Raw genomic sequence first — 11,555 nt, 5'->3', positions numbered from 1 at the left:
TCCCTACAGCTGCAATACTTCCATTCATTCCAAGCCCATGCGCAGACTAAAAAAAAAATTTCCACAAGGAAATTACTAGCAGATGGAAATTAAATGAAAAGTTAGGCAGTCTGGTATCAACTTACTTGAAATCAATGTTGTATCAATCAACATACCTACAAAGAGTCCAAGAAGACTTCTGTACAAAAAACTAAAATTCTGCAATATAAAGTCCTACTCAAAATGACTATTTTATAGTCTCCTCATAATTCACAACACACCAAAACAACAGTGTATTAGCGATCTGAAGCTAAGCACATATGGTGCCACTCACAGGGCAAACTTTGCAATAAATGACAATTAGTGAGCAGCAGGAGAAGTCAGATGACATTTCAAACAGAGACACTCATAATTCTATCATTACAATAACTAATAATGTTAGTTGTGAACTGAACAACCACTTTAATTTATGAAAAATTACTTCTAGGATCCGTTCAGATAAACAGGCAGCTAAGATACCAACAGGAATTCCAAAAACAGTTTAAGGCTATTGGGGATTTAAGTACATCTCCCCTCCCCATCTGCTTTCCCTGAAAAGACAGACACACACATGAAAGTAGAGTTTTCATAATGCCAGTACCAGGAAAGACACGAAAACTTAAGTTTCTTTGGAAGCATTAGTACTCACTAGAATATATTCAGCAGCTTCACTTGGAGCAGCAGTTTTCCTAAAGCTTTCTTCCTGAAAATGCTGAAGGTTTGTAGGTAGTGCAATACCAGAAGTCCGAAACCTGCCTGTCCCACAGGAACTCTGTAAACTTTCCCTGTTTGCACTTCGGGCCAGCGAAGCCAGAAATCCTAAGTTATTTACAGAACTCACAGGTTCTTTGGATGCCTTGTTAGCCACTTCCGTGATGCCTCTAGCCTCTGCTTTAGAAATTACATCAGGTCTTTTGCCAAGTGACTCTACTTTCACGCTATGAAATCTAGTAGTCCTAGAAAAAGAGGAGTCTGCTATACTACGGACTTCCAATGACCGAAGCACGTTTGGGGAGGCTGTAGATCTCAAGTTACCAGTCTCAAAGCATTTGGGTTGTGTTTGTGGTTTCAGAGAATTGTGATGTGCCACTTGCGCTGAATACCGAAGAGGTGACAAAAGCAGATTTTTCTGCGGACTTAATTCACGAGTACTGAGAAGACCAGCCCCCATTGCTGCAGTGCTCAGCACTTTGCTAACAGGTTCTCTATGCTGCTCTACAACCTTAGATTCTTCATCTCCATCAGACAGTTCAAGTTCTGGGTTCACCTTTCCTATGTCATATATCTCACTACACTGTTCAGTGGTGCTTGCTTCTGTTAACAAAGCAAAAGCATCTGTTTCAGGTAGAAGTTTTTCTTCTGTTCCACATAGTTCTACATTTGTTAGATTTGGAAACAAAACAGCATCCTCCTCACTTGTTGAGGTCACATTTTCAGATACTTTTTCTGAATTTGCAGGCAGAGACGAAACAGGAGTCAGAATACTATTTGTAGGTAGTTTTGCATTTTCTAGTTCGACACGAGATATTTTCGGTGGTAACCTGATGCTACTAACTGACTGAGACCAAGAGCTGCTCTGCCAAGTGTCATCTTCCTTAAGAAAGTCGTTAGTTGTGGATGGCATTGTGCTACCAGCAGTGGCCAAGGTAGCCAATGCTGAAAGTGCGTTTTGGGAAGACTCTGAGGGATATGAATTCCCAGGAGGAGGTAGACAGGACTGTCCGATGTGGGGAAGCACTCTTAAAAAGCGGTGACGAGCAGCAGCCACTGAGCCACTAGATGGTCGAGGAGCCATTGGAGGACGAGGTTTCACCTTGACAGTTTTCTTAGGCTATTAAAAAAATCCACCAAAAAACACACAGAACAACAATTAGTATTTGAATTATGGTTGCGTTCAAAGACCTAACTGAGATCATATGCCCAGAAATTCAGACAAAGGCCAGAAAGGGCCAATTTTTTTTTTTCTACTCCCTCATCTGTTACTAGCCATCAAGACTTCACCCCAACATCTGAATAATAAAATCAAAGATTATAACCAGAAAAGGCTTTCCAGTAAATAGGAATAGAAAAGGGAAGCCAGAATCCCATCAAAGTTATCCAGAAAAGCTTAAAGTCTCAAACAAGATGAACAATGAAAGAAAGTATATCATCTTCATTTTACATCTAGGTACCCTACACAGACATGAATACCAACATCATGTTTTATCTTCTAGGTAAACTCATTCTCATATTTAACTTTATAGGTTTTTCAGTTACAGTATTTCTAATGAAGTTTCATTTAAGAGAAACGTTGATTTTTACCAGAGCAGTACTGCAAACCAACACTACTCAAAGCATCTGGAGAAAAAACAAACAAAAATACAAAAACTCCACATGCCCAAAATAACACCCATGCAAATAAATCCAGGACCAGTAGTAATTCTTAAGTGTGGACAAGTACATCCAAGTAAATCCAATGCCCCACAGCAGAACATTTCTACAATAGCATTTACTTAAACAACATATAAGAAATCATCTACCCTTGATCATTCACTTCCTAAGACAGCAAAGTATCTACCTGCTTTTTAGAAAAGCCAGCACTAGGAAAGTACAAGCCATTTTACAACAGAAAAATTGAAATCACAACTTCACCTTTTTACTCAGATTCATGTTCTCCATCTTTGCCTTGAGTAGTTTCATTTTATTCATAGTAATTGAATTCTCAATAATTTGTTGTCCAGAGGGTGATGCTTCTGTCTCATCTTCATCATCAGCATATAAGTTATAAACTGAACCACCACTGAAAATAAAAGAAAGTCTACATTCACCCTCTAATAAAGTAATTGATTATGTTTTCAATGTAGAGTATTCTCACAACTAAAAGTCATATCCGTCGCTGATCTGTTGACAAAGCATTATGTAAAACTGTATGCAAAGATATTTCAAATACATTTATTTTAGCACATAAGCATTCCTTATTAGATGCTCACGCAAAGTGATGCTGCTGAAATCATAACATAGCCACGCTTCTGGGAAGTTGTTATACCATATACAGTTGGTTCACACTCACTATATATTTTCCCCACAGAGGGGTTATCCAGTTCCACAAATGTCTCCTGAAGGTATGGCCAAAGCTGTTAACTGTGTGACTCAGACAACAAGCTGATCAGTTTTCCAATTAACCAGACACTGGCATGGAAGGAAAGTCCAAATTTCTATCCATCATGAGGGGTGTTCTCACCATAAATGGAAATGGAGGGGTCACCCATGTGGATGTGATATTCTATTTCTCCTTTTCAAAAACAAAAAAAAACAACAAAAACAAACAAAAATTAAAGGAGATCAGTTTCTCTTTCCAAAGAGTCTCACATTTGGAAAAAAACAAACAGATTAGAATTGCTAGATCCAAGTCAAAATATTTTAACTCAGTAGTCATTGGAAATTTATAGCATCACATTGCCTTTTTCCATTCTGTATTCTAATAGAATGCAAAGCCTCAATGTTTTAAAGTCAGTATCTGACTTGTTTTTCTTATGAAGCATTAATCACTAGCATACATCCAACATTTGACAGTGAAATGAAAGAACCATTAGGAATATCCAATTCATTACAAATTGATGCATTTTCAACACAGTATATAGTACATTTTAAAGAGTGTTTTAATTCTTCCATTAGGCTGTCAGCATCTAGAAATTATGACAATCAGGTAATTCCCTTGTGTTCATACAAATGTCTTAGTAGATTTAGCTAAAGTTTCTACTTTCCAAAAGAGACAAAGGAAGAACTAAAGGTCATGAGAAAGTCAGTACCAAAAAAAATTTTTTTTTTTTTCTTTTTTTTTTTCCCACTTAACAGAGCTGGCATCTTACCTGATTCTTGGAAATATTCTGCTGCCCTTAGTCAAGAGCCAGTATTTTTGCACTGACTCTCAAAAATCCATTACCTAAAATGTAGCAAAATTCCAAAGGCAGCACAGCTGGGAGACAGATCTTTAAGAGCAAGATGGCAGCAAATGAAAAGCAAGAGTCAGCAAAATAGTCCAGTTATTTCTCACCAACAACTGAAAAGCTCCATGTGGGGACAGTCAGCGTGCATATTACACACCTCGCCTGGTAAAGATTCACCACTAAAGAATAATTTCAGAATTTTAACTCTGCAAAGACTTAAGTCATCAATTCAAAACAATTCTTTGAACTTCCCTTCCTTCAAGGTAAAGAGAGAAAGAAATGTCTCACATATTTGGGTTTTGGGGGTTTTGTTTTGTTTTTTCAATGCAAAAAACCTGTTATCCTTTTTCTTGCATTTTCTGGCTAAATAGGAACCAAAACACTAAAAAAAAGCCCCAATAACAAAAGGATTTTTTACTTTAATGTGATTGTAAAACTATAAAAGTTGGACAGGGAGTTCTTGATGATACGCTCAGCCCCTTTTTCCCTTTTTCAATTAATAAATTTCAAATTTACTTTTTCCACAGGTGTCAACATTCCCAAGATCTTGCTTGTAAAATGTGTGCCCCAAAAATGATCATTAGCTTGTTGAAACACTTTTGACACCTGCCAGTCCTGTACTACAATTTCAACAATCTTCTTTTAATCCAGAGACAATAATTATTGTACGTATTCACACCTTGTAAAGTTTTAACCATTAACTTAACCATAAAATAAAATGATCTGGAGAACTATAAAACAAAACCCAAACCAATGTCTCATTTCTAAACTGCAGTCACTAAATTTTACTCCACACATAAGCAATGTGAGAAAAGCTTATAAGTGCCTCAAAATGCCCAGTCGCCAGTACATCCACCCAAATAAATGCATTTAACTGTTAGTGTGGAAAACACTAGTATTCAGAGTGATGCATAGACTTTCTCTGTAAAGATCAAATGAAGAGGTATTTGTTTCCATTCTCTCTTCCCTTTGCTACTTTTTCCATTTCCCACAAAGTCTGACCAGGCCATAACAACAAATTAAAAAATTAAGATTTCTCCACCCCCACAAAATTACTGCCTGCCTTAGTAGAAAAGCTAATAAATACTCTCCCACAGAAAGCACAGAGGAAGATGAACAGCTAGAGCTGCATGTTTCCAACTCAGATGGCCTCCAACCTAACTGGATCATTTGCTCAGTGACAGCACATTTCTGAAGCATAATGTATTTTCATTTTTTATATGTGCTGTTATGGTTTGAAAGATTTACCAAGACGCCTTGCAAGAGCCAAAAGTGTGGTTTATTCCTCCAGTTTGCTACATTTAGCCAATCTCAAGTAAATTACTATTTAATCTATACACCAGCATTACCTAACTGAGAGGTACTAAGAATTTCAGACAACTGTCCATGCTAGTTTTAAGCTGGGTGGGGGGGAATAATCACCACACACAGAAGAATGTGAACATGTAGGCAGATACGAGGGATCCCATTACATTGAGAAAATGAAGTTCAAGCTCCTCCTGACAACTTCTTGCATCAACTTACAGTATAGCATGCACAGTCCTAGCTGTTTGGATTGGTTTGGATGTTCTTTGGATTTAAAATGTAAAAGGAAGCAATTTGGTAATAGGCGGGGTATCAGTGAGAACAGGAATTACATCTGTCCGCTCCTCTTTCCAGAAGTGTATCTAGGCCAATGCAGCAGCAAGGTTCTCAGTTCTTACTAATGATGGTGGGTTTTCCCTATTTCAAATCTACACACAATACTGTATGTGGCCATTTACTGAAAAAGAGCGTAGGGGCTGAAAGATAAGATCACATATCTAAAAATATTTGTATCTTTCTTCTTTCCCTCCAGTAACTGGATATCAAACACCAGCTCTTTCTACTTTGTGTAACTATGTGGGAATTCAACCTTGATATTTCATTCATCCTGTAGCTTTTAAGTACAGATCTCTTATAAAAGTTTCTAAGAATGCTATCACTCTGAACCCATTGAATCAAACTGAATATAAACCCAGTACAAACCTCTTGCTTTCGCTTTGCAAACAGGAACAAGAATAGTTACTTAAAACAGCGCAAACCTTAGCCTCAGGGAAAATGCAGCTAGTCCCCAGAATAGGGACTCCTTTCCTTACAGTTGTACAAACATTAAGCTCTTCAGGGGATAAAATACCTATCCAAAAGCTGCAGTATAAAGACAAAATCTAATAATTTTTAATAGATATTACCAATTTTGGTAGCTTTAGGAAAAAGACTAGTAAGCTACTACACTGTAGTAAATAGATTAAGTGACATACTTGCTCTTCTGATAACAATACTTCAATTCTGTGACAGTGATTGAGACAAGTTTGGTACCTCAACAGTAGCTAATCTGAGGCCTAATTATGTCCAAAGGCTAGCTCTATTGTTAATTATTTCAGTATATTTAAAAAACAAACAAAAAACCCACCCCAAAACAAAACAAAAACAACCAAGCTAAAACAAACAAAGAAACCAAACCCCCCCCCCCAGTTTTTCTGAAACCGCAGACAAACCCTTTCAGGATTTTCCACTGCCAGTCTACAATCTTCCTGACTAATCATTTGGTCAAGTCATATCCATACAAAAAAGAAAGTTTATGCTGTGAACAGATTAGTGTTTATAAAACTAAACAAATGGCTCAAGATGGAAAAGAAAGTACTTAACAAAAAGATTTTCATATCTTTACTGCCAAATTGACCCTCCTGTGAAATGTACACTTTTAGAAAGGGCTGGAATGTTGAGAATTGCCTCAAGCATGAGGTCAGCTTTATCTCACACTACTGACACACACACAGTGACAGACAACTGTCAGCATGACCACCGACCACAAAGTACTACTGTATTGCTAGGCCACCCAGTTAGAGCATTTTAGTAGCCCTTAGGGCACAATTCTTACAATATTCCAGATACTATTTTGACAAATTCAACAAATAAAAGCTGAAAATTGCATGGCATTCCCCTTTTGAAGATTAATATAAATATTAAAACCAACTTTACCTCAAAGATTCAGATAATGGCGTTAAAGTGCCATCTCCCCGATCTACCACACGGAAGAAATTCAGCTGATCTCCTTCTCGATACACCAAGAAGGTAACTTGTTTGTTGGATGGCCCTTTCTCCCAGATCTCATCTCTACTGGGATCCATGTACTCAGCCATTTCCCTGATAGGGTCTTCCACAGGAACTACAAAGAGAAAAAACAAAATAAAACCAAATTATTATTATTATTATCATCACCTTTGAGAGCTCAGCTCAGTTTACAATGGGAATTCCCAACCTAGAAGATATGCTGAGTGTTTTCCAAGTGAAAATTAAGGAGGATTTCTCCCTTTTCATTCCTCTATAGATGATCCATGTAACCAAGTTTATCATCAGACTGCACCAATGCCTGATTCTTACTAACTAAATTTAAAAAACTATTTGTATAATGACATTGCAATGTAATTTTTCTTGCAGGTGAAGAATTACTCCTTTTAAGACTTGATGATTCTATGCATACAAAGATGCTTGTTAAACTAAGGGTAAATGAAAGGAAAAGGATGGTGCACTTGACATCCTAAGGAAGAAAAGATGGAAAAAAATCCCTCAATTTTTGTTAAGTATTTTTCCAATTAATTTGGAACTGAAGTCTGTTCATCTAAAATGCTTAGATAAGAGAAGTTGTTTACAGTTACAAGATGTTGCATGAAAACCATTATTTAACTGACTTAAAACCTACCTCTTCTAGTGTTAATAGGTCCACCTCGCATAGCCAGAACTAACTTCAGAGTGCAGCCTTCTGAAATGCTGTAAGTAACAATAAATATTTTGTAGCATTCTCTATTGTTTATGCTAACAATAATTTAGAAGCAATTATTGCAATTTTATTCTACCCTTACTTGTAATCATTCAAACAATAGTCATCCTTCAGCTCCGTATTATTCCAAATTAAGTGCTGCTGAGAGACAGGAATACCTAAACAAGAATAAACAAACAAACAAACAAAAAGTATTAAAATTGGAGCTTGGTGGGAGGGCTTCTGGGGAGTTTTGCTTTTTGAAGAATGAGGGGTAATGGAGGAGAGGTGAAAGAGGGTCACAGGGAAAAGAAGAAAGGAAGCAAGACAAGGACAGGCACTTGAAAAGCCTTCAAGTCATGAAATCCAATCTCCCAAATATAAAGTTTTCAGCAGGCTTGTGATCACACTCAGAGTTCAACAAAGGGTCTGCAGAAGTTATCAACTGGTTCAGACTTATTGAATACTTGCCCTTTTTCAGTCATCAGATGAAAGAGGTTTTTTCCTGTTATCTGTACCTCAGAGTTTTATGTCTACTGACAGAAAAAACAGGATAAAACTTCTAACTACAAAACTGCTGAATAATTTTATCACAGACTGATATTCTTTATTACTCGCAGTAAAGACAAGGTTGCATTAAGGTAACGTGGCAGCTCTATTACAGTGGTGACAGTTGTATATATGTTTTTAATCACCACTTGGTTTGGAACCTGGAAGTTCACGTGTACAACATAGTGCCATAGCAGTTAGTCAAACTTCATACTGCAAGCACTTTTATTTTGTTGTAGGTGTTCTTTTAGTCCAGCAGAACATTTTATTACCTACATCCAGTAATACTCATTTTCAACTCAAGTTCTGGGACAGATTTGGCTAAATAGCTTTTGTTAAAAGAAAGTAAGCATACTGAATACTTGTTCCTTATTAAAAATCTATACTCAACACAATGATTAACTTTGTTTCTTTTTGCCTGCACAGTCAACTCATGTAGATACAGATGTAATATGCATTAAAGATAATCAGCATAAGCTGATACAACCTGAGGTCTTCACACATTTTTACTAGAACACTGCCACTTTCCAAATTTTGGATAGAGTACAAAGCAGGACAGTTATGAAAGGATGAGACATCTCAGATCACAACAAAAAAAAAATTTAAGGCTAATAAGATGACGAATAGCTGTCTTGTTTGGCCTTTGGAAAAAAAAAATCTTCCCTTCAACACCAAAAAGAAGTACTGTTGTTCAATATGTCTAGTGAAATCCTTTCCTGACAAATTATAATTAAAATGAAAATCTATAGAGGCCAAGAACTACTTTGTCAAAAAGATCTAATCACTACTCTTCAGATTAAGCAGCAAATGCCATAAATATATTTTCCAAAAAGTTACATTAAAGTAACCTTATCTTATACTGCTGTCATTGCATGCTCAGATACATAAAAGGAGATGCAAGTAACAACGCTACACAGTAAGATTTCCCAAAATACATCAGGCAAGAGGGGAACACAAAGATCAGAGTCCTCCCGGTGGCTTCCAAAAACATCTCAGCTTCCCAAGGCTTGCAAGAGTGTTTACCAAGCTGTGGCAAAATGCCAGTTAAGTAGCCCCTTCCTAGCTGGAGGAAGGGCACAAAGCTACCAACACCCATCCCCAGCAAGGAACAAAAGGGGACCACATTCTGGTGAAAGACCAAGCAGATTCAACAGGCAAGTAGGAGACAAATGCAGAAAAGGAAGTGCACTTTGGAGGAACAGTCATTGAAAAAAAACCTAACGGCTGTTAATTGATCTATTTAAGTTTTAGAGAAGATTACAATTTCCTTTTCTTACCACAACTCACATCCAGATCTTCTCTTTTGTGAACGACCAACACAACTTTACTTCACCTGGATGGCATTTAACGTGAATCTTGTATCCTCTGAAGTCCACAAGACATTTATGAGGCGAATATATTCATATAGTAGACTAACATAATTGCTACTACACTGCCAGCTATTTAATAGCTGTTATTGGTTATGTTTCAAGTCTGCATGCAAGCAAACAAGAACAAGCTGGCAACAGCTAGAAAGTCCACAGTAAAGTTCTTTTCTGTGTTGTTTTGCAGTCTTCTGATTACAGTCATTACTGCCTGCACTTGTTATGATTTCGGCAGCCTCCAAGAGGCAATTTTCAATTATTTTGATAAACTGAGAGAGTATAAGTTAAAAAGGCTGGCTTGCAACTGGCAGTACTGCAACAACACATGTTTTTGTTCATTTAACAATGACAATGTATTTTTGATGAAATAGATGAAAAAACTATACTCTGCTGTAACAGGAAACAGGTAAGTCTGTATTACTAATTCCCATTTATGTTGCTTTCTAAGAATCCTGTATTTATACATGGAGGAAATGGTATGTGTTTTATAGGTTCAGGTGCAAGAAAACATGCATCAGCTGTTCTTTTTCTGGATTATAGTAACGCTTTCTTGAGGAGACATTTGCACACGAGATCAGCATGTAAAATTGACAACAATAATGAGAACTGCAAGATACCCACCCACTATCCCCACTTCCTAAGCAGCACGTGACTGTATCTAAATTGCTACTGAGAAAAGAAGAAAGCAAGGCAATAAGCTACATCTCAACACTCAAATGGAAGAGGGCTAGCCAGGTGAGGCTTTAAGAGGACCACAGAGTGTGCAGATTGCCTACTGAAATGGCTGCAGATGTACTGACAATCTGACCTACTGAAATGGGGGGAGGAGAGGAGACAAGTAGGTACTCTATCCTGTCTCTGAATCAGCATATCAGATACGCCCTTAAGCTTTACTCGGTTACTCTTCTTTCTAGCATGCCAAGTAGGCTCACCAGAGAGACTGATGTGGTTTCTGTGACACAGAAACATCCCCCCGTAGATTTCAGAACAAATTTGACTTTATGTTGTGGGTAGAAGGTTACCATGTTTAAAAACAAACATTTCAGAGTCAAAGTTCAAACAGTGTACTTATTTTTCATCCAATGTTGAAATTGCTGGATGGTTTCTTAAACATTTACTTTTTGCTCCTGCTTACAGAGAGGCTGGGCTGACAGTCTTACTTTCCCCCACAAACTAGCTAGGCTAGGGAAGAGGTGCAAAGGTGCACAACTTACAGCAGCAGGGCCATTTTCATAACTGTCAACCCCCCCAGCTTTCATCTGCATGATAGTAAGCTACGTTAGTGTAAATGCTGGTCAGTACTGACCTACTCGTTATCCTAGGGACTGACAAAGAGGAGACTGCAACAACAACCAAGTCACCAGTAACTGAATACAAGCCCACAAAATTACCTGACAAAGGTGACCTTATTTACACCTTCCAGATGCTGCTCTAACCATCTGATCTGGGGACAGGCTTGCATTTGCAGGAATGTTTTCCCAGCTTAGACAAGGCATAAGCTTAAAAAAAGCTGCATGAACTTCCTAGTCTCTATCAACACAGTAAAAGAGGCAAATGACAAAGCAAACAGGCAACATAAAGGAAAAGTAGTAGACAGAAGAAAGGCAAGATTGGTTCTGTTAAAAACTCTTTACACTTGTGCAACCTACTTACTCCAGTCCTGACAGAAGCATAGCTATTTTCTCTAACCCAAGCAGTAAAAAACATCATTATGACACTTTCTGAATTCACAGAATATTGAAAGAAATACAATACCCAGAAGAAGTCTGCTTGATATTCCCAGTTTCTTTCACTTAAGGTGAAGCTGCTGTACATAAGCAGCAAAATAACAACAGCAAAAAGACCACGGAAAAATAACAACTCTCATGATGAAATGAGAGTACACACACACAACAAAATTGTTGCATCTGTCATTCCCTG

The 11,555-nt window shown here is 37.5% G+C and overlaps 1 protein-coding gene across 1 annotated transcript in view; it reads right to left on the bottom strand.

Annotated features, from left to right (window-relative positions):
• The window catches only part of ZFAND4 (zinc finger, AN1-type domain 4), a 20,870-nt gene that overhangs the window by 5,434 nt on the left and 3,881 nt on the right, over positions 1–11,555 (bottom strand). Inside the window, 7 exon segments of the mRNA XM_010292894.1 lie at positions 5–46; positions 668–1,849; positions 2,650–2,828; positions 3,263–3,286; positions 6,940–7,131; positions 7,666–7,733; positions 7,826–7,901. Coding sequence (XP_010291196.1) covers positions 5–46; positions 668–1,849; positions 2,650–2,828; positions 3,263–3,286; positions 6,940–7,131; positions 7,666–7,733; positions 7,826–7,901 — 1,763 coding nt within the window.

The sequence above is a fragment of the Phaethon lepturus genome, unplaced genomic scaffold, assembly GCF_000687285.1.
Source record: "Phaethon lepturus isolate BGI_N335 unplaced genomic scaffold, ASM68728v1 scaffold55528, whole genome shotgun sequence".
NCBI lineage: Eukaryota > Metazoa > Chordata > Aves > Phaethontiformes > Phaethontidae > Phaethon > Phaethon lepturus.
This window is presented reverse-complemented; position numbering and strand designations above follow the sequence as displayed.